The 24,666-nt window shown below is 31.8% G+C and overlaps 2 protein-coding genes across 3 annotated transcripts in view; one reads left to right on the top strand and one right to left on the bottom strand.

Moving 5' to 3' along the window:
• LOC123681785 (ATP-dependent DNA helicase PIF1) overlaps positions 1–10,930 on the bottom strand; it is a 36,589-nt gene extending 25,659 nt beyond the window's left edge. The window contains exons 1-2 of the mRNA XM_045620074.1: positions 10,248–10,930; positions 9,655–10,081 (exon numbers count right to left, since the gene is read on the bottom strand). Coding sequence (XP_045476030.1) covers positions 9,655–10,081; positions 10,248–10,729 — 909 coding nt within the window. The 5' untranslated portion in view covers positions 10,730–10,930. The remainder of the gene's footprint in view (positions 1–9,654; positions 10,082–10,247) is intronic.
• An 8,452-nt stretch (positions 10,931–19,382) lies between these two features.
• On the top strand, positions 19,383–22,074 carry LOC123682734 (ATP-dependent DNA helicase PIF1-like). 2 transcript variants are annotated; one of them, XM_045621502.1, is made up of 3 exons: positions 19,395–20,041; positions 20,208–20,634; positions 20,692–22,074. In XM_045621502.1, the coding sequence occupies exons 1-3, from the start codon at positions 19,560–19,562 to the stop codon at positions 20,698–20,700; spliced, it is 918 nt and encodes a 305-aa protein (XP_045477458.1). In that variant the 5' UTR covers positions 19,395–19,559; the 3' UTR covers positions 20,701–22,074. The 2 variants fall into 2 exon arrangements, with proteins under 2 accessions (XP_045477457.1, XP_045477458.1); XM_045621501.1 differs by having other exon boundaries at positions 19,383–20,041; positions 20,208–22,074.
• The last annotated feature ends 2,592 nt before the right edge of the window (positions 22,075–24,666 follow it).

The raw sequence follows: 24,666 nt of genomic DNA, 5'->3' as shown, positions 1-24,666 counted from the left end.
GACACAAACATCCTTGTTGTTATTGTGGCTACTATGCATTTGGGAGCATTGTTTTATCAAGTAGGCATTGGAGGGAAAAAACCAATCTGATCTAGCTGTCATCGCTATAAATTATTGTTATTATTATTGATTCTTCTTTTCTATGGAAAATCCATTGCCCATTAACAAAAAATCATCATTATTTGATGTTTTAGTGTTTTTTTAACATTTCTGAACATCCTACCTACATAGTGTCATATATCATTTTGAAGGGAAAAAAATAACGAATTCAACGAAGTAATGATACACATAGTGTTCCATTTAAAAAAACATAAGTTTGTGTTGAATCTTCTAAACCATACCCCGAAAAAAAATAATGAGTACGCCACTGGATTCTACGCAGAATTCTGATTCAGAAGTAGTTTTTACCTCAGCATTATTTCTAATAACTTCGGAGATAAAGAAGGGGTCCGAAAAGTATCAATTTCCAAAATCACCCTGTATCTTTTGAACGGAAACAGTTATGCACAATCTGATTAGACGAACTTGAGTTTCACGAAAAAGTAGGACAGGAACGTGAAAACCGCAAGGCTCTATCTTAAATAACAAGCGAGAAACCTGGCAGTCTCACCTAAAATGGGATGCACTGTACATAAAAAGGTTAAAGAGCTGACAAATCAACATCGTAGACGTCCTGTGACTCTCTTAACCCAATACCAGCCAACGTCCCTTTTTTGGGACGCGCCATTTTTTCCGGCTTTCTTCAATACGATCACTGAAATCTACAGTGAAGTGGTATTTTTTTATAGATTAAAGTATGTCCTTCCCGTATTTATTTTCAGATGGCTCTCAGCAACAATAAAATAACCGTTACTGATTCAACAAGTTGGCACTTGTCTGGTGCGTTCAGGTTGTGATACATGCATAGTGTTTTCAATGTATTCCTGCCGAAGAAATTATAATTAGACCATTGCAGTTTTTAAATGAATAGTGTCTTGTGCGATACGAAACGAAATTGAAATTATTCACATCGTAATCTGTTACTAATTCGTTGTTGAGTTTGTTGTCCCAATTTTGGGACATTGGCTGGAAGTGATAATTATGAGTAGCAAAAAATATATGACTGTCCGTGACATTGAACACATATTTGAAGATCCAGAATTTTGGAGAGATACGGATATTGAAGATTTTGAGGTAGCCATAATTCCTCCTTACCCGGGTATTTTAACCGACACAGAAAATTTTGAAGAGAACGACTTAGAAGGAGAAGAAATAGTCGATGTTGCAGGTACGATGGAACTGTTTACTTCTAACCTTATTGACGAATCCGAATTTGATAGTGACGACGAACCTTTATCTGAAAAAATAGTAAAGTGGACCAAAGAAAAGAGCACAAACTGTGATCATTCAATTCCAAAGAGTAACGAAACTCCAACGTGGACGAAAGGGCAAGTGACATATTCAAAAACTGATATTATTTCTCGAGATAACACAAGAATTTGCGAAAAATGTGATGTACCCCTACACAATATTTGCTTCGTACCATTTCATAAAAATAATTTTTTTTTTCCTAAAAATTTTTTTTTCTGAAAAAATTTTTTTTTCTGAAAAAATTTTTTTTTTATTTTTTGTTGTATATAATGTTTTTATGAATTAATTGAATGAATGTTGCTACCAAAGTGGTTAAAAGTCATTTTCGTCTTGTTTTTATCCAAATAGATCTTTATTATATATCATTCCCTTTCAGCCATCGTCCCAAAAATGGGACGCTAATTTTCTGCGGATTGAGAAATTTTTGTTTCAAAATTTTAGTGAATATTTCATGAGAGAACATTCAAAAACTAGTTTATACAAAAAAAATACCCGTTTTTATTCTATTTGAGTTCTGGCTAGTATTGGGTTAAGAGATGAAAATGGTGATATCATCCTGGGAATAGAGGGGAAACTAGAACGATGGAAGCAATACATTGAGAAACTCTTTCACGATAGCAGACCAGAAACTCCCCCTGATATAAACATTGAATTGAATGAGGAAGGGCCAGAAATCACGAAAAGTGAGGTCATACATGCTGTGAAAGCACAAAAAAATAGAAAGGCAACCGGACCGGATAACATTCATGCAGAGCTGATTAAGTTGATTGGAGACAAGGAAGGCACCGGATTGGATATACTAACATCATTATTCAATGCCATTCGCAGAACGGGTGTTATTCCATCCGACTGGCTCAGGTCCACCTTTGTAACTTTGCCTAAAAAACCAAACGATTCAAACTGCGACGAATATCGGATGATAAGCCTGATGTCACACGTACTTGAGATCTTCTTGAGAATTGTCCACACACGTATTTTCAAAAAATGTGACTCTCAAGTAGACAGGGCGCAGTTTGGTTTCAGGAACGGCTATGGCACTCGTGAGGCTCTTTTCTCGCTGAATGTCCTGACTCAGAGGTGTAGAGACATGAATGTGAACGTGTATGCCTGTTTTATTGATTATCGTAAAGCGTTCGACTGCGTGAAACATGATAAACTTATGGAAGTTCTTTGTAAGACCGGCAATCACAGGGAGGAAATCAACATCATCTCCCAGCTGTATTGGAATCAGTCAGCAGTAGTTAGAGTCGACAATCAATCATCTGAAGCAGCAATTATTAAGAGGGGGGTAAGGCAGGGCTGCATCCTGTCTCCGTTGCTGTTCAATATTTACTCCGAGGTTATTTTTAGGGAAGCTTTAGAGAAAAGATCAGAAGGCATTAAGGTAGATGATGTCGTAGTCAACAACTTAAGATACGCCGATGATACCGTAGTTCTTGCAGATAATTTAGAGGATCTGCAAATACTGATGAACGATATTGTTAGATCCGGTGAAGAATATGGTCTCTTTATCAGGCGAAAAAAAGCTACTTGTTTTTTCAAAAACAAGTATAACTGCGCAAATAAAAATAAACGGGCGCACTATAGAACAGGTAAATTCCTTCAAATATTTGGGCACGAACATCAACAGCCAATGCGACCCTAAAATAGAAATAAGATCACGTATTGAGCAAGCCAGAAAGGCCTTTATGAACATGAAACAGTTCTTTACGAAACCTGAGATAGCACTGGACCTCCGAATGCGAATGGTAAGATGCTATGTGTTTTCCATTTTGTTATATGGGTGTGAAGGATGGACTCTCGATCCAACTACAGAGAAGAAACTACAGGCATTTGAGATGTACCTTTATAGACGCATGTTGCCGATATCTTGGGTGCAAAAAATGACCAATGAGAGAGTACTTTCCTTAATGCGTAAACCACTTGAGCTCCTTATCAGTATCAAAGAAAGAAAGACCAGATACATAGGACATGTGATGAGGGGTGAGAAATATGAGCTTCTTAGGTAGATGAGAAGGAAAAATACAGGGCAGAAGATCGGTGGGGAGAAGACAAAATTCTTGGCTGAAGGATTTGAGAAGATGGTTTGGTTGCACCTCCACAGACATTTTTAGGGCACCTACATCTAGAGTTTTGATTGCTAGATGGATCGCCAACCTTCGTTAGGAGACGGCGTACTAAGAAGAAGAATGCGTTTCTCTGTATTCCATAGTGTTCAAGTTTTTGGTAGAGGATTTCTGGGTCAAGACAATCATATGCTTTGGACAGGTCCAGAAATATTCCTAGTGCCAGTTCACAATCTTCGAAGGCTTCCATAATTCTTTTTATAAATTGGAATATTGCTGTTTGTGTTGATTTTCCTTTCAAGCATCCATGTTGGTTTGAGCTATGTAGTCTTTTTGATATGAAGAATTCCATTATTTATAAAAGAAAACTATACAGGGAATATTGCATAAATAAAGATGTAAACTTCAAGAGAGGCATCAACAGATATAATAAGAATATTCAGCAGATGATACATCAGTATAGGGAGAGCAAGTGGATTGATGCATGTAACAAGATAAATGAATCAAAAGGGAAAAAATTTTACCAAGAAGTGAATAAATTGTCTAAGTATAAATTTCAACAGAAAATTCCTACTATAGTGGAAAATGATATAGAGTATAAAACTGATGAAGAGAAAGCCAACGTGTTTGCTAATTATTATGGAAACATATTCAAATTTGGTGTAGATAACAGCTATGATCAAGAAAATTTACAGAACATAAATAACTGGTATGATCAATTCTTCCATAATCGCATTGACACCGGAGACAATTTCACAATAAAAGAAGCAGATTACAATGAACTACTTCATAGCAGTAAAAACAGCTCCCCTGGCAATGATAATATTTCCTGGTTGATAGTAAAAAGGCTGATGGAAACAACACATAAAAATCTAATCAAAATTTATTAATACTGTTTGAACAATAGTATATTCCCGAAAATATGGAAAAAAGGTTATATAATAAATGTACCAAAGCCAAACTCAGATAACACCAATGTTGGAAACTACAGGCCCATCACCCTGCTACCGGTATTGGGAAAATTGTACGAAAAATAATAAGAAAACTACTAAAAAGTCATATCGAAAGCTGTATTCCAAAGTTCCAATTTGGTTTTCAAAACAAAAGATCAACTACTCATCCACTAACAATCTTGGTGTCTAACGCACAAAACGCCACTTTGAAGAACTATAAAACTACAGCAATGAGTCTAGATATCCAGAAAGCTTTTGACACCATGTGACGTGGAGGGCTACTATACAAGCTTTACAAAAATAAAGTTCCCTACCAACTCATCAGAATATGTCAACAATTCCTACTTGAACGAGAGCTAGCAGTTAAAATTGGAACATGTATATCAGAGTATTTCAACCCTGAGCAAGGTACCCCTCAAGGAAGTCCCCTCTCGGCACTTTTGTTCATTTTTTTTTGCCATGATATGATGTCCACTTTTGATCCTAACTTGTATATTTTACAATATGCAGATGATACAATATTAGTGGCACATGAGAAATCTATCAATAACTGCATCAAGAATACAGAGCTGCTTGCCGAGAAAATATGCCTGTGGTTTCAGTTGTGGAGAATGAAGATAAACACACACAAATCCAGTTTTATGATATTCAATCACAGAATATCCCCAACATCACACAGTGTACGTATTAATGGAGTAAACATTAGACCATCAGCTTCAATGAAATACCTGGGTGTGCAAATTGATAACAAACTAAACTTCAATCTACAGACAAAAACAATAAAGAAGAAAGTATATCAAGGGGCCAAGTACTTCTCTAAACTCACACACAAAAGAAAAGGAATTAATTAAAAAAATGTCACCAAAATATATAAAACTATATGTCGGCCCCTAATAGAATATGCGCATCCAATATATATAAATTGCACCAGCATTAAAAAATCTTCAAATGGCAGAAACCACTTAGAATTATCTCAAGAATAAGGCACCCCAACAATGTTTTGCACAACCCACCTAATCAACTGTTATATTCGTCAACTGGGATTGAACCAAGAATGAGTAGATTCACTGAACTCAACAAGAAATTTTACAACAGACTAAAGGAAATCACTACAATAACTGAAATATACCACAGAGAGGAACATCTTTCAACACACAGAAAATACCCCACACAGACCCTATTTGAGACACTAGCGAACACTAGATAATAACTGTATTATTATTATTGTAAAATACAATACAATATATGTGTCATCATCAAAGAGAAGAACTGGCCAGAACTGAAAAATACAGCTGCAGAAGTACTGGAATTAGCAAGTTCCTGGTTCAACAACAACAACTTGATATTGAACACAGATAAGACCAATGTTATGATATTTCATCGTATAACATCAGGAGATGAAAATCCAAGTGAGATCAAACTGCAGAATGAAAACTACAAATTGAAAGATCATGTCAAATTCCTTGGAATCTACATAGACAAAGAACTCAACTGGAAATGTCACATAGAATATACCTCAAAAAAGATATCTTCCTGCATTTATGGACTGAGGGTGGTATCCAGGTACCTGAATTCAAGTACATTGAAGACGATATACTATGCCACAGTAGAGTCAAGAATTCGATTTGGAATGCTTTTTTATGGATCAGGAAATATGTCTTCACTTTTCATACTGCAGAAGAAGGCTGTCAGAATACTCTTCAACTTGGGAAGAATGGAATCATGTCGTGGAACTTTAAAAAAAAATTAAAATGCTAACCGTCTATGCAATATACATTCAAGAATGTCTCCTATTCCTTCATAAAAACAAAGAGCTATTTTCGCAACACATCAACACTCAAAAACAAAAATACAGTATAAGAAATTTAAACTATACATACCCTAAAGTGCATCTGACAAGAACAGTGCATCTGACAAGAACACAGAACCAAGTAGAATATAGGTGTTTGAGGTTTTTTAATCATCTACCAGAAACAATACAGAAGGAAGAAAACTTCAGGAAATACAAGAAGGCCGTGCATGAACACTTGATACAAATTGAGCCATACAAGATCGAAGACTTTTATGAATAATACGCTATTGTTATTATGTTGACACAGTTTCATTTGTTCGCTTCAGATTCATTTGAAATAAAGAAATTACTTACTTATTACTTACTATTATATTTAGTTATAAAAAAAACTTATATATGGATATGTATAAATCAGAAGGCTGAAGGATCTTAGGTCGACGGCCATTTGTTTGTTTATGAACAATAAAGTACTGTTACTACTACTACTACTAATACAAGTGCAGAAGTAATTGATATTCTTCCAAGAGTTCAAAATGAACGAGTGCTAGAATGAGCCTTCGGTACGCGTTTTAAACATTATTTTCCCGAATTCACTGCCTTTTTATTGAAATTAACGGAAATTTCCATAAATATCTATTAGTGATTTTTGCATTGAAAAATATTGGTTGGCAGAACAGTTTTCTATTTCACAAATTTGACAGATAATAGATAAATCCGTTCTAGTCTATTTTGTTCCACAAGATGTGCCGGAATGAACTGATTTGCCACATAATTAGAGAAAAGTATATCCAGAATTTTGTTATTTGAATATCAGAAATTCAATTCGTGAAATTTAGCTTCGATAATGAAAACATCTGTCACATGTAAATTAGATATTTAAATTTCTATGGTCATAGAGTATTATTACTAGTCTGTCTGGAAACAGATCGAATGAAATTGACCCTACGTATAACATAAATTCATAAAATCTCGAATAACTCTTGAATTATTGAATTTGGGAGCATAATCATGTTTGGACACTACCCTTTTTTTTTCGTAGAATCCAACGAAATCACAAAAAAATAGGGTTCTAATTTGAAAATCGAAAGTTATGATAAAATTTTGTTCACAATTTTTGAAACACCCTGTGATCATATTTTTCAAATTCAAGATATGCACGATGTTCCAACATCATTCGAGTTTGAGAAAGTGAATTGAATATAAGCATAGGATATTCACAGTAAAAATAATTCACGTAATAATGACTATGGAAATTCCCTCCTTTTTTTCGGTTTTTTCTTAATATTTTGAAAACTATAAGGACCAACGCAATAATTTTAGAAAAGAATATTTGAGAATGGAAATCTTGATAATATCTGGAACAGTAAATGGAAAAAAAAAGTCTTTTTTGAAAATTTTTTTTGCAATTCTTGTATAACCGGAAGTGCCGGAACTCTGAAAATATTTTAGCTGAATAGGGCATCATAAACAATGTTATTCCGAATTTTCAGATTTCAAATCAGCCCTGTTCTCCAGAAACGTCTAATAGGCCGTCGAACTTGAAACACCCTGTATAACATCAGGATTCTACAAAAAAGCATTACTGATGCAACAAATCAAATTCTAGAGAGTGATAACAGAGAGTGGGTAACGAAAACATTGGAAAAACCAAACCGAAAAATAGAGGAACTTTTCGATGAAATCAGAACTACACAAATAAATAAAATCAATAAACTAAAACACAAAATTGAAGAAAAGCAGCCAAAAAAGATTGGATTGTGAACATCTCTGATATAACTATACCTAACCAAGTTCAAGAAGTTTCGAATTTAGGACCAAAATACTGCATTCCGGTTGAAAAACAGAATCTTCCCATACATCATATCATCGCAAATATAGAAGCAGGAATTGACAAATTCGATAACGACACTCAAACTGAAATACGAAATAGTTTGAATAATTCAAAAAAAAGAGATACAAAACTAAATAAAGAAAAAATAACAATTAAATCACAAGATCAAGAAAACAAAATCATTCCTCAAAAATAACCCTGAAATAACAGTTCTTAAGCCAGATAAATCAAACAAAACAGTAGTAATTAACACAAGAGACTATGATGAAAAAATGTATGATATCCTAAACGACGAAGCAACTTATAAAAAACTGAAACAAGATCCAACAAAAATAATTCAAACTAAAAATAATGAACTAATAAAATCATGGGAAAAAAAGAATATTCTACCTAAAAAACTGTGTAATGAATTGAAAATACATAATGCAAACCCTCCCCAAATTTACATACATTACGGAAATAACACAAAAGTGAAATACCCCTAAGACCAATTATTGACTGTGTTCAAAGTCCTATTTACAAACTTTCAAAATACTTAGCAAATTGTTTGACTCCAATACTAGGAAAAAATGCTTACTACGTAAAGGATTCCTGGCAATTCAAAAAATTCATAGATAAAATATCATTAAAACACAATGAAAAACTGTTTTCACTAGATGTTGTCAGCTTATATACAAATTTACCACTCAACGTGATAAAAGAATTGATGATTAAAAAATGGGAAAAAATAAAAGAGCATAAAGACCTACCAAAAACAGAATTTATAAAAGCTATCGAATTATGCTTTTCATGTTCGTATTTTCAATTCAAAAACAAATTTTAATAGAAACTACATATCTTGCTTGCACACATGGGTACCGCATCTCATTATCATTGTTATTCCATGTACAGATTTTTCTACTGAAATGATTAAAGAAGGCATGCCTCTTAAATTCAATCGACATCCATTTTTCCAAAATATTATTGTTATTGAAAGACTTGTCTAAATTGTTGGTGACCCGCTATTCCGAGTTTTCAAAGATTTTAAAATTATATAGAATTTGACTACATGAGATGTTTTAATGAAAAGACGTGAAAACACCAAAAACCTCAATATTCAGTGAGTTAAAAAATGTATATTTGTAGCTTTGTTGAACCAAATCTGTTTTTTTTTTGCGTGATACCTTTTTGAAGTTATTTCAAGTTGTGTAAAAATGTAAGAAGTGTTCCATATTTATAATTTTTATATATCTTGTAGACGCCCTGAAGATGGATTAAAATAAATCCGAAAGCTTGGCAAAGAAAACCAGAGTAAGCGTAAGAGTAACTAGCATAGCATAGTATAACATCTGATGTAAACTTTTCTCCACACTAAGATTCCAAATAAATAAAAATAAATGTAAAAATGAAAAACAGTTCAAAAGAAATATCTTCAAGTTTATAAATTACTCTAAGCCATATAATATTTCAGACTATTTGACCTATTGTAGATATTGATGTGAAACTTGTTGACAGAGTCTTCCTAATGTACCTATGTATGTTTGTGAAGAAAATAAAGATATTCTATTCTATTCAATCAATATGAGAATACATGTATAGAGTCTAAATGAAATAAAGCTATTCCTCCTAAAACACACACTCTGATCTGGGATATCTCACATTTGAAAAATATGTTTGGTTTACCTGGAAGTAATCTGCTTCGATCATAGATACTTCATCTATGATGAGATGCTTACATTTCTTCCATATTAGAGAAGAGGCACTTTTCATTGCCATATCAACACAAGCATTAATTGAAGCAGTGCCTAAACCAATACCTGCAAACTGATGCAGTGTGATGCCTCCTATATGACAGGCTGCAACACCTGTTGATGCAGTTGCAACAGTAACATCAGCAGGTAAAGAACCAATTATTTTCCTTAACAAATAACTTTTGCCTGTGCCTGCACTTCCTGTAAAGAAAACATTTCTTCCTGACAAACATGTTTCCAATACTTCTTTTTGTTGTATATCTAATGGAGTATCTTGAATTGTAGATGATGAAGTATAAAGCCTTTTAGCAGATGATGGTCTTGAATCAGATGATGAGTCACTCAATTTACGTTTGCGTCTAAAACAAAAATAGAGAAGTGGTTAATTAGATCCTATAGTTGTGAGGCAATTTTCAATTCACTGTATTATTGAATCATAATTTCTTTAGCCTTAAGGTTCTATAATTTCAAATTGATATTGACAAAAATTTTTAAATAACACTTTGTTATAAAAAGTAAACATACATCGGTGAAGGCGTAGTAGTAGATTTTCCCATAACGTGTTTTTGAACCCTACATAATTCTCCCTTGGTTACAGGACTTATTTCCTCAAACTGTTGTGGTTTGTTTGAGAGAAGTTGAGTTCTTAGAGAAGTGGCCTTTTCATTTTTGGGGGCATTTCCAGTCATTTTCACAAACATTGTTCTCAAAAATCCTATTAACTGAGATGGAGGAGCATTTGTCATAAAAGCAGTACATCCAAATTCTTGAAATTTGATAGATGCTCTGCCTTCTTTCATAAAATTTTTATGAACAGACAATCTCTTCAAGGGCAATTTAATCGGTGATGCTTTGTCATATCTTATTTCCACATAAATAACTCGACTTTCATCCCGCATCAGTCTCAAGGTTGCGTTTTTAGATTGGAGTTTTCTATTTATTATTCCTTGGGAATTTGTCCATTCTAACTTCAATGAACAAGTCAATGAAGCATCGTCAGTATCCATGATTTTAAATTAATATTAAATTAATTATAACTTTGTTCTATATAATTTTTTTAGCTGAAAGATTCAACAATTTCAAACTTTCAAACGTTAACGAACTAATAACATCATAAATGGCTAACTAGCACAGATTACAGTCTGTGATAATAGGTTATGTGTAACCTTATTTGTCTATGTCTGTAACTGTCATGAGAAGCACAGAATACTATATTTAGTATTCTGTGCTTTTTAATCTTCTTATATATTTATAAGAAGATTAAAAAGTGCTAACGCAGGGCTAAATGATGGTGGATTGATGCACCGTACCTAAGAACTAAGATGCATAGAATACCTGGTGTGTTTACTGATTCGATTTTGTTTCAGACTTTTTGGGAGACTGTTGCTCTGGTGGTCTGCTTCACCAGAGTTCTGTAAGGGGGCGCTCTTCAAAAATTTTCGAATTCCCGCTATCTGCTTGGTGCTGTTTAAAAAGAAAATACTGATTTTAGACACTGCAAACATTCACAATAAATTACAATTCAGTTCATATCAAATTTCCAATCAAATGAATGGAATATAATGACAGACCATAAAATATAAAATATTATTGTTCTATACTCAAAGTTCACGACAAAAACGTAGAAATAGGGGGATACTGGGGGTAATTACACGGTGTTCCTAAATTGGAGATACAAATGAAAATGACAGATTTCCGGATTAATTTAAGAAAAAAAGTCCTATAATATGAGTCCACAAACATTTTGTTTTTGAGATACACGTGTTGAGATAGAGGTGTTAAAGTTTAAGTTTTTTTCTCGTTTAACCTTCCCTTCACAAGATATTTAATTTGAATTGGCCATAGATATTCCAGTTTAAAGTTTTCACCATTTGATATGCTAATTTTGAATGCAAATCTACAGAGTGATATTTTTTCTGGAAGGATGCCTGCTTCCTTCCTCCAAAACTATATTTTGGTGAATGGCTGTTAGTTTAGAAAGATGTAGAAAATAACAATTGGTCCAGTACTACACTTTGTTTGTTATAGTTTTGTCATATCTGCTATCGATTTCTAGAAAAAATCTCTAGTAATCCTCAAGAAAATCCAAATTATTATAAAGATCCAGCTAGTAAGCTCTAATGAATGTATTAATTATAAGTTTTGGTATTTATTTACCCAATCTGTAGCGAAGGTTAATAAATATTTGATAAACTGTACGACACACTAGAAACAACCTGTATATTGAAAGCAAGGCGTTTGTGGGCTCATATTCATAAAACTTTTTTTTCTCAAAATTATCCAAGTAATTTCCCATTTTCCTTCGTAACTCTAATTTGAGAACACCCAGTATAAGGTAAGAACAACCGAATTAGTAACAAAATAAATTATTTCAGGTAATTTGGTTCGAACTTCATTATCAAACTTCTTTTTCTAACATCACAGATATGAATAAAAGTTGCGTCAAAAATTTTTTTTCCGATAATCCCCCACCAAGAAAAAAAAACTAAGCCCTTGGTTCACAAGAGTCGAGAATTGAGAGAAATGTCAAATGTAAACGATGTATGCGCCATCTGAAACAGACCGCGATCCAGAGTTGCCGTTCGTACGATAATTATCGTTTTGTACGATAATTTGCTGCTCAGTACTATGTACGATACCGCATGTACGATAATAGCGTTTTGTACGATAATTTCAGTGTACCTATCATTTGAGCTAAAGGGACCATAGATACTAAAAATAAAATGAAACTCAGTATGGCCAGTTTTTAGTAGGAAGAAATCATTTGGTGGATTTTAGTTGTTCTAAAAAATCTAACCGAGACGGTTGGGAATGTCTAGACTCTAGAATGTTCCGATTAATCAATTCATCGTTCATTGGGGTTCTACGTGGCTCTAGAAGAACGAACCTACTTAAACATAATAAAATCATAAAACTTCTTTGGTGGCTGTCGGCTGAAAATAAATACAAAGAATCATGGAATATCCGAAGGGTAGGTACCTCATTAAAAACAGATGGTGTTCAAACTTCAGTTGAAAATATAGGTACCATTATCTCATATTTGGTATTCTATTTAGTGCAAAAAATTGTTGTAACAGGAATTTCATTGACATATTTGAGTGGCTGAATATTTTAGATTTGAATATATTCATTCCACACAACAAAATCGTTTTTTTGATGACCTTTATTTTATAGAGAATTTTTACGAACATATTTCTTCGTATTTCCAATCAATTCAATTATTTGGATTTATATTATTTTATAATATGTGGCTATGGGAGCAAATGTTCAATTGTTGAAAGCACATAACAAAGACCATTAAAAATATACTGCCATTTCAATTGAAAAGGGCGTATTTGCAAAAAAGCACACTGGAGATATTTAATTGAATTAATATGAAAACGGAAAACATGACAATGCATGTTAATCAAATTCATTAATTTTAATTCAGAAAGACTATTGAAGTCAAATATAATTATCAAAATATCAAAATTGTTACTTGAAATCGTACTTACAAACTTCAACCCTAAGTATATGTATAGGTATCATTAAATAATAGGATCCTTGAATTATTTCCGACAAACGTATTTTTCATTAGTATTTCAGATTCAATTTCGAAACGTATCTAATACCTCGAACACTCATATTCAAAGAATTTTGTATTTGGGTATTTTTTATTCGGTTTCTTTTACATCTTCATCGACGAATGCATTTTTTTTGCAATATCCAAGTTGCAAAAGAACTTTTATGGAAATGAGTAATTTCTGAAAAAAAAAAACGAAAATAATAGAAACAATTTTCACGATGTCATAAGTAAAATTCGATCCATTTTTTCACGATTTCCTCAAAAAATTTCTTGTTTTATTTTCGAATCTGTACGCATCTCTACTATCTATCCTATTCATGAAGTAAAATTTAACCATAAGAGACATTAGAATAAGGTGTATTCTGAATAAACTGAAAATACAGACAATCTGTGAATAGGATTATACAGGTTCTCTGATCTTGTCTGATAATTAATTAATTATTCATTAACCGTTTCGTCTAAATATAAAATATATTACTTGTTCGATACATTGCTTGTTTTTTCATCCTTGTCCACAAATGATCATATTCTCGCAAAAATTTCCTTTATTTCGAATGTGTACGATAAATATCAGTGGGATACGATAATATGTACGATAAAATGCGATAATTTTAAACACGCGGTACACACGAAACATATTATACTTTGGTGGAAAATGCTGATTTAGCGGACTATAAAATAAATATCGATATATATATATATATATATATATATATATATATATATATATATATATATATATATATATATATATATATCGATATTTATTTTATAGTCCGCTAAATCAGCATTTTCCACCAAAGTATAATATGTTTCGTGAGGTCAGAATCATAATGCGAAATATGAAAAAATATCGAATTTGATAGCATCGGAATTAAAAATATCGCCGATATTGATCGGAAATTTTCGGAAAAAACATCGATATTTCGATATATTGATATTTATTGCCCATCCCTACTTTCAGACAAGACGGGAGACTTTTCAGATTTATACCTACTTGATTTCGAGGGATCGCGGCAGCGTTGCCAGGTCGACAAGCCTAAAATATCGTACCGCGTGTTTAAAATTATCGCATTTTATCGTACATATTATCGTATCCCACTGATATTTATCGTACACATTCGAAATAAAGGAAATTTTTGCGAGAATATGATCATTTGTGGACAAGGATGAAAAAACAAGCAATGTATCGAACAAGTAATATATTTTATATTTAGACGAAACGGTTAATGAATAATTAATTAATTATCAGACAAGATCAGAGAACCTGTATAATCCTATTCACAGATTGTCTGTATTTTCAGTTTATTCAGAATACACCTTATTCTAATGTCTCTTATGGTTAAATTTTACTTCATGAATAGGATAGATAGTAGAGATGCGTACAGATTCGAAAATAAAACAAGAAATTTTTTGAGGAAATCGTGAAAAAATGGATCGAATTTTACTTATGACATCGTGAAAATTGTTTCTATTATTTTCGTTTTTTTTTTCAGAAATTACTCATTTCCATAAAAGTTCTTTTGCAACTTGGATATTGCAAAAAAAATGCATTCGTCGATGAAGATGTAAAAGAAACCGAATAAAAAATACCCAAATACAAAATTCTTTGAATATGAGTGTTCGAGGTATTAGATACGTTTCGAAATTGAATCTGAAATACTAATGAAAAATACGTTTGTCGGAAATAATTCAAGGATCCTATTATTTAATGATACCTATACATATACTTAGGGTTGAAGTTTGTAAGTACGATTTCAAGTAACAATTTTGATATTTTGATAATTATATTTGACTTCAATAGTCTTTCTGAATTAAAATTAATGAATTTAATTAACATGCATTGTCATGTTTTCCGTTTTCATATTAATTCAATTAAATATCTCCAGTGTGCTTTTTTGCAAATACGCCCTTTTCAATTGAAATGGCAGTATATTTTTAATGGTCTTTGTTATGTGCTTTCAACAATTGAACATTTGCTCCCATAGGCATCTGAGATTAAGAATGCAGCGACAAGGTGAGCAAACGTAGAACTATAAATGTTGCCATTGGAGTGTTTGGTTGTATTAGTTGTGTGTGTATTTGCGTTATTAAAATTTGATTTTACAATGAATATAAAAACTTTTTAGACTTCTATAGTGAACAAGTATGTTACTGTGTATATAATATTTTCATTTTAGGTAAAGGCGGTAGGTATCATCATTTATTTCAGTTCAGTCTAGTGATATTGAAAGTTGTGCAAGGATGGAAGACTTCGATAAATAACGAATAAAAATCGTGTGCATATAATATGTGAACGGTTCAGTCAACATTATTATACTACAGGATTCTAATAGTACCTTTTTTAGGTCCAAATGGCAAGACTGAGTTTAATAGAATACTTGGGGTATCTTAAAGGCACAAACACTTCTAGAAGTGTTTATGAAGGTGAAGAAGTTTTAAATGCTGGTCACATAATAAAAATGTTACATGTTATTTGCATGACTAATAAACTTTAGTTGAAAGGTTTTTTTACTTATCCGAATTGATCATTTCACATTACCCTTCCATTATACAGTCCCAACAAAATATTACAAATGCTAATGTATTGAATATTTTTGGGAATACTACAGAAAGTCCCATACCCATTTTTATTTATTTATTAAGAGATAATTCAATTTACATAAAATGTTTCTAAAAATAAATTTATATAACTAGGTTACTTGAAACTACTCATATCGAATTAAATTATTGCTTGACTAATGAATCATCAAAAATAATGAGAATTCAATTGAAAATATTTCACTTATGAAATGTATTTATTTTGAAAATATATTCAGCATATTATACAACTATTCTAAAATAATTAAAATGTGATAGAGAAGTATCATCAGTGTACCCTGAAAAAAAATATTTAGAATTTCAGAGTACATGTCCAAATATTTCTGAGGAATTTTTCCAATATTGTGTAAAGGTACCTTAGATTTGAAGACAATGTATCTTTGGCACAATTCTTGTGAAATGCCAAATAAAACAGATAATGTCACATATGAAAGATCACATTTCAATTTTGTTGAAACTAAAACAATACACTGCTTGATTGTTAAACGATCTGATCTTTGATCACTGTAAATAGATTGTACTGCTTTTACTATTGTATCTTATAGTTTCATATTATTGAGACCAGTAAAACTGTTTAGAGCACTATCTGTTGTTATCAGGTCATACAAAGAAGATACTTTAGGGGTATTCACTTGCACTTCGAAATCCTTGAAAGTTTTAGGCCCATTATAATCAGGCTGACCCTGAAGAAGCTGTAATAGACCTTGTATAGCTTTGATTCCATCTTGGGAAGTAGATTGTAGAGCAGGTTCGATTTCTTCACAAGAGCATATTTCAGCAACAAGTTTTTCTTTGTTTCAATCTTTCAGATCTACTACTAGAACATTCAGGTTCTTCCTTTGTGGTAGTAGATCCAACAGGAAGATTTCTGGAAGGCACAGCAGTCTTTTTCAAACATTTTTTCTGTGTAGAACTGGAATCTGTAAACGATTATTATTATCTCCATAAATATAATCTAAAATTTCACGTGCTGTCAGTGCTTACCTCGATAAAAATAATCATCATCGATAAAATGCAGGGAACATAGTTTCATATTTCTTGTCACTGGTTTATCGATTTTTAGTTCAGTTGCCAAGCTTTTTGTCGATCCATCAGCACTTTACTCCCCAATTTCCCTTTCACCCAAACACGATATTTATTACCAGTTTGAGGGAAAGCATGGAACTTGATATTTGTACTTTTTTTCCCAGGAAGAACACTGAGGAACTGAACAATAGCGATTCGAACGACTCATAACTATTAAAATAATTTAAGAAAAATATAAATATTTGTGGAATATCACACAAAAACACAGCAGAATGCAAGAACCTCAGAGGAATGAAAAGGTCTGACTACCTCTCAGGTAAGAGCCATAGCAAACCATGGCAACATTTATAGTTACTCTGATTGTCACCAGGTGGCGTAGCGCTTATCTTGATTCGCCTATAGCCACATATTATAAAATAATATAAATCCAAATAATTGAATTGATTGGAAATACGAAGAAATATGTTCGTAAAAATTCTCTATTAAATAAAGGTCATCAAAAAAACGATTTTGTTGTGTGAAATGAATATATTCAAATCTAAAATATTCAGCCACTCAAATATGTCAATGAAATTCCTGTTACAACAATTTTTTGCACTAAATAGAATACCAAATATGAGATAATGGTACCTATATTTTCAACTGAAGTTTGAACACCATCTGTTTTTAATGAGGTACCTACCCTTCGGATATTCCATGATTCTTTGTATTTATTTTCAGCCGACAGCCACCAAAGAAGTTTTATGATTTTATTATGTTTAAGTAGGTTCGTTCTTCTAGAGCCACGTAGAACCCCAATGAACGATGAATTGATTAATCGGAACATTCTAGAGTCTAGACATTCCCAACCGTCTCGGTTAGATTTTTTAGAACAACTAAAATCCACCAAATGATTTCTTCCTACTAAAAACTGGCCATACTGAGTTTCATTTTATTTTTAGTATCTATGGTCCCTTTAGCTCAAATGATAGGTACACTGAAATTATCGTACAAAACGCTATTATCGTACATGCGGTATCGTACATAGTACTGAGCAGCAAATTATCGTACAAAACGATAATTATCGTACGAACGGCAACTCTGGATCGCGGTCTGTTTCAGATGGCGCATACATCGTTTACATTTGACATTTCTCTCAATTCTCGACTCTTGTGAACCAAGGGCTTAGTTTTTTTTTCTTGGTGGGGGATTATCGGAAAAAAATTTTTGACGCAACTTTTATTCATATCTGTGATGTTAGAAAAAGAAGTTTGATAATGAAGTTCGAACCAAATTACCTGAAATAATTTATTTTGTTACTAATTCGGTTGTTCTTACCTTATACTGGGTGTTCTCAAATTAGAGTTACGAAGGAAAATGAGAAATTACTTGGATAATTTTGAGAAAAAAAAGTTTTATGAATATGAGCCCACAAACGCCTTGCTTTCAATATACAGGTTGTTTCTAGTGTGTCGTACAGTTTATCAAATATTTATTAACCTTCGCTACAGATTGGGTAAATAAATACCAAAACTTATAATTAATACATTCATTAGAGCTTACTAGCTGGATCTTTATAATAATTTGGATTTTCTTGAGGATTACTAGAGATTTTTTCTAGAAATCGATAGCAGATATGACAAAACTATAACAAACAAAGTGTAGTACTGGACCAATTGTTATTTTCTACATCTTTCTAAACTAACAGCCATTCACCAAAATATAGTTTTGGAGGAAGGAAGCAGGCATCCTTCCAGAAAAAATATCACTCTGTAGATTTGCATTCAAAATTAGCATATCAAATGGTGAAAACTTTAAACTGGAATATCTATGGCCAATTCAAATTAAATATCTTGTGAAGGGAAGGTTAAACGAGAAAAAAACTTAAACTTTAACACCTCTATCTCAACACGTGTATCTCAAAAACAAAATGTTTGTGGACTCATATTATAGGACTTTTTTTCTTAAAATAATCCGGAAATCTGTCATTTTCATTTGTATCTCCAATTTAGGAACACCGTGTAATTACCCCCAGTATCCCCCTATTTCTACGTTTTTGTCGTGAACTTTGAGTATAGAACAATAATATTTTATATTTTATGGTCTGTCATTATATTCCATTCATTTGATTGGAAATTTGATATGAACTGAATTGTAATTTATTGTGAATGTTTGCAGTGTCTAAAATCAGTATTTTCTTTTTAAACAGCACCAAGCAGATAGCGGGAATTCGAAAATTTTTGAAGAGCGCCCCCTTACAGAACTCTGGTGAAGCAGACCACCAGAGCAACAGTCTCCCAAAAAGTCTGAAACAAAATCGAATCAGTAAACACACCAGGTATTCTATGCATCTTAGTTCTTAGGTACGGTGCATCAATCCACCATCATTTAGCCCTGCGTTAGCACTTTTTAATCTTCTTATAAATATATAAGAAGATTAAAAAGCACAGAATACTAAATATAGTATTCTGTGCTTCTCATGACAGTTACAGACATAGACAAATAAGGTTACACATAACCTATTATCACAGACTGTAATCTGTGCTAGTTAGCCATTTATGATGTTATTAGTTCGTTAACGTTTGAAAGTTTGAAATTGTTGAATCTTTCAGCTAAAAAAATTATATAGAACAAAGTTATAATTAATTTAATATTAATTTAAAATCATGGATACTGACGATGCTTCATTGACTTGTTCATTGAAGTTAGAATGGACAAATTCCCAAGGAATAATAAATAGAAAACTCCAATCTAAAAACGCAACCTTGAGACTGATGCGGGATGAAAGTCGAGTTATTTATGTGGAAATAAGATATGACAAAGCATCACCGATTAAATTGCCCTTGAAGAGATTGTCTGTTCATAAAAATTTTATGAAAGAAGGCAGAGCATCTATCAAATTTCAAGAATTTGGATGTACTGCTTTTCTGACAAATGCTCCTCCATCTCAGTTAATAGGATTTTTGAGAACAATGTTTGTGAAAATGACTGGAAATGCCCCCAAAAATGAAAAGGCCACTTCTCTAAGAACTCAACTTCTCTCAAACAAACCACAACAGTTTGAGGAAATAAGTCCTGTAACCAAAGGAAAATTATGTAGGGTTCAAAAACACGTTATGGGAAAATCTACTACTACGCCTTCACCGATGTATGTTTACTTTTTATAACAAAGTGTTATTTAAAAATTTTTGTCAATATCAATTTGAAATTATAGAACCTTAAGGCTAAAGAAATTATGATTCAATAATACAGTGAATTGAAAATTGCCTCACAACTATAGGATCTAATTAACCACTTCTCTATTTTTGTTTTAGACGCAAACGTAAATTGAGTGACTCATCATCTGATTCAAGACCATCATCTGCTAAAAGGCTTTATACTTCATCATCTACAATTCAAGATACTCCATTAGATATACAACAAAAAGAAGTATTGGAAACATGTTTGTCAGGAAGAAATGTTTTCTTTACAGGAAGTGCAGGCACAGGCAAAAGTTATTTGTTAAGGAAAATAATTGGTTCTTTACCTGCTGATGTTACTGTTGCAACTGCATCAACAGGTGTTGCAGCCTGTCATATAGGAGGCATCACACTGCATCAGTTTGCAGGTATTGGTTTAGGCACTGCTTCAATTAATGCTTGTGTTGATATGGCAATGAAAAGTGCCTCTTCTATAATATGGAAGAAATGTAAGCATCTCATCATAGATGAAGTATCTATGATCGAAGCAGATTACTTCCAGGTAAACCAAACATATTTTTCAAATGTGAGATATCCCAGATCAGAGTGTGTGTTTTAGGAGGAATAGCTTTATTTCATTTAGACTCTATACATGTATTCTCATATTGATTGAATAGAATAGAATATCTTTATTTTCTTCACAAACATACATAGGTACATTAGGAAGACTCTGTCAACAAGTTTCACATCAATATCTACAATAGGTCAAATAGTCTGAAATATTATATGGCTTAGAGTAATTTATAAACTTGAAGATATTTCTTTTGAACTGTTTTTCATTTTTACATTTATTTTTATTTATTTGGAATCTTAGTGTGGAGAAAAGTTTACATCAGATGTTATACTATGCTATGCTAGTTACTCTTACGCTTACTCTGGTTTTCTTTGCCAAGCTTTCGGATTTATTTTAATCCATCTTCAGGGCGTCTACAAGATATATAAAAATTATAAATATGGAACACTTCTTACATTTTTACACAACTTGAAATAACTTCAAAAAGGTATCACGCAAAAAAAAAAAAGGTTTGGTTCAACAAAGCTACAAATATACATTTTTTAACTCACTGAATATTGAGGTTTTTGGTGTTTTCACGTCTTTTCATTAAAACATCTCATGTAGTCAAATTCTATATAATTTTAAAATCTTTGAAAACTCGGAATAGCGGGTCACCAACAATTTAGACAAGTCTTTCAATAACAATAATATTTTGGAAAAATGGATGTCGATTGAATTTAAGAGGCATGCCTTCTTTAATCATTTCAGTAGAAAAATCTGTACATGGAATAACAATGATAATGAGATGCGGTACCCATGTGTGCAAGCAAGATATGTAGTTTCTATTAAAATTTGTTTTTGAATTGAAAATACGAACATGAAAAGCATAATTCGATAGCTTTTATAAATTCTGTTTTTGGTAGGTCTTTATGCTCTTTTATTTTTTCCCATTTTTTAATCATCAATTCTTTTATCACGTTGAGTGGTAAATTTGTATATAAGCTGACAACATCTAGTGAAAACAGTTTTTCATTGTGTTTTAATGATATTTTATCTATGAATTTTTTGAATTGCCAGGAATCCTTTACGTAGTAAGCATTTTTTCCTAGTATTGGAGTCAAACAATTTGCTAAGTATTTTGAAAGTTTGTAAATAGGACTTTGAACACAGCCAATAATTGGTCTTAGGGGTATTTCACTTTTGTGTTATTTCCGTAATGTATGTAAATTTGGGGAGGGTTTGCATTATCAATATATCGAAATATCGATGTTTTTTCCGAAAATTTCCGATCAATATCGGCGATATTTTTAATTCCGATGCTATCAAATATCGATATTTTCAACCCATATTTTATCGATATATTTATATAGATTACATTATCAAATTCGATATTTTTTCATATTTCGCATTATGATTCTGACCTCACGAAACATATTATACTTTGGTGGAAAATGCTGATTTAGCGGACTATAAAATAAATATCGATATATATATATATATATATATATATATATATATATATATATATATATATATATATATATATATATATATATATATATAATATATAAAAAAAAAAAAAAAAAAAAAAAAAAAAAATACAGGGTGAGTCTTTGACTTGTACATATATTTTAACCGTAGATTCTTGAGGTCAAAAGAAACGCTTTTTTCATTTACCATTTTTTCCGATTCGGCTCGGTTGAAAAGATATGGCCATTTTAAGTTTTCATAATGAGCTATGCCGAACCTGGAAATCAGCCCACTGAAGTTTTCCCAAGCATAAATTTATACCATTTGAACTTTGAAAATGGGTTACTATATTAGCAAAACAAGCATAAACTCACTTTTTCCATTCCCTTTGGTGACCGAAGTATAATTTTCAATATAAGTAATAAATGAGTTATAGCAATTTCGTGGGAGATAAATATGTTGATTATTTTTCTCTTGATTTCTATTCGATAATAATAAAAAATTCAGCTTGCAACCACCCATATTAAATCTGATATTCATATCCAATAATTTATTTTCGCTTTTTCACTTCGTTTCATAAAAGAGTTACCTATTCATATAACCTTTCATTTTCATATTGGTAAATAAACATACATGATAATCATCTGTGGACTTCCCACGTTGCCAAGTTTACAATCACAAAACACTATAATGACAAAAAACCTACAGAATAATAAGCTAAATCTATGTACCTATGAATACCAATCATCTCGCATCTGTAATGTTATGTTTAAAGGTTATGTTATGTTTTGTCAATAAAATTCAAGAAACCCAACAAACGGTTGAAGTTTTGTACATTACTAGAAATTTGGGCTAATTGAGTATATTTTGTTATCTAGAGGTCAGCAAAAAAGTGTCCAATTTGAATTCTTATTATCATGGAATCAGTGAGAAAAGTTTTAAATTTTTAGGGTAGCAAGAAGTGTAAGAACGCTTGCATTTAGGATTGAATGAACCCAGAATACTTTATCTAAGTACCTACACAATAACTTAGCTCGAAAATGAAAAGGCAGTTTCATGAATGGATTTATGTGGAAGATGGAATCACCTCTGTATCACACAGAGGTAATTTTGTGATGGAAAAATTCCGATTTTATCTTGTTAAAAATAACAGTAGTATGAGGAGGAATAAATAATTTCCAGAAGGAATTGAATTTTTTTCCTTTCTCATCCTAGAAGCTTATAATTTTCATGAATCTTCAATATTCCATCATTGATTAATTATTGATCTTGATTTTTGTATTAAAAATGAAATGGTGGTATTCAATATGAATATCCACTATTGAATATTCTGCTTCTTTCAACTCACTGAAGTTTTTTATTTATTTCCACGTTAAAACAATTTTGGCCCTCTTAAAAGTATGTCAATCAAATGTTCTAGGATGAAATTATCGAATAGCAAATGTATAGAAGTATTCAATCACGTAAAAATGAAATTTTAGGATGTATTGTTATGTATCGATGAAAGCTCAGAAGACTGGAAGAAGATTATAGTAATGTTTGGTAGCAGCCGTTATTAATGGGATTTCAGATCTTGATAGGTGTTATTTTATAAGGAGCCTAGTTTATGAAAATTCACTTGAAAATGAGTTTCGATCAGAATTATTCAAAGTAGAATATTAACTTTAATGAAATATCCTCATATTATAGGGCTGTGCCAAAGCTCAGTAATTTGTTATCATGAAAATATTTGAAATCCTTTTCTTCTTAGTGTTCATTAATGCCAATATTCTGTCTGAAAATTTGATACCCAATAGGTAACTCCAAAAATAAAGAATTTTCATTACTGAAACAAAAAAATGCATAGCAAAAAACAGGAATTGAAGTAGAAACTACCATAATAATAAATTGTCTTTATTTTCATTTAATTTATAAATAACCAGGTTTAACATTTTTTACTCTTATACTTCTTACGTAGATTCATTTAGCCTCAGATGGATTGTGCGAAATAAAAATCATTCAATAATTATTAAATTAGGCCTGCCATTATTCGAATTAATTCTCAATGATTCCTGATCTCAGATGTATTCATTATATTATTATAATAATATAAACCACGGACAGTAACTACAAACCATGTATATGCCTTAAAATATCAATAGCTATTGATTCTGAAACATATGGATTGGATCAGTACATGTACTAGATAATAGGATAGGATCTGCGTTAATGGTGAAATCAGTGACTTTGAAATTATTTTTCAGTACATCGATGAGTATGAAGTTTGAATAAATATTCATTACAGAACTAGGGCTTCACTTATTCAAGTAGTTGAATTTATCAACAGAATCATTGTATTGTAGATTTTTAGATTTTTGGTTATTTCAATTAATCAATTTACTTTTCCATTCATTATATGGAAAAATTATCCTTATGAAATCATGAACACCTCACAGCAAACTGTTTCCGGTTGGATTTAATTTGAAGGGGTTCAAGATTCTCTTTAAATACAGGTCTATCTATCTGTATCTAGTGGGCAATCATCTTCACGTAGGAAAATCGTCGTCCAATTAAATTCATTGTGGTGTT

This window comes from Harmonia axyridis, chromosome 6 (assembly GCF_914767665.1).
Source record: "Harmonia axyridis chromosome 6, icHarAxyr1.1, whole genome shotgun sequence".
NCBI lineage: Eukaryota > Metazoa > Arthropoda > Insecta > Coleoptera > Coccinellidae > Harmonia > Harmonia axyridis.
This window is presented reverse-complemented; position numbering and strand designations above follow the sequence as displayed.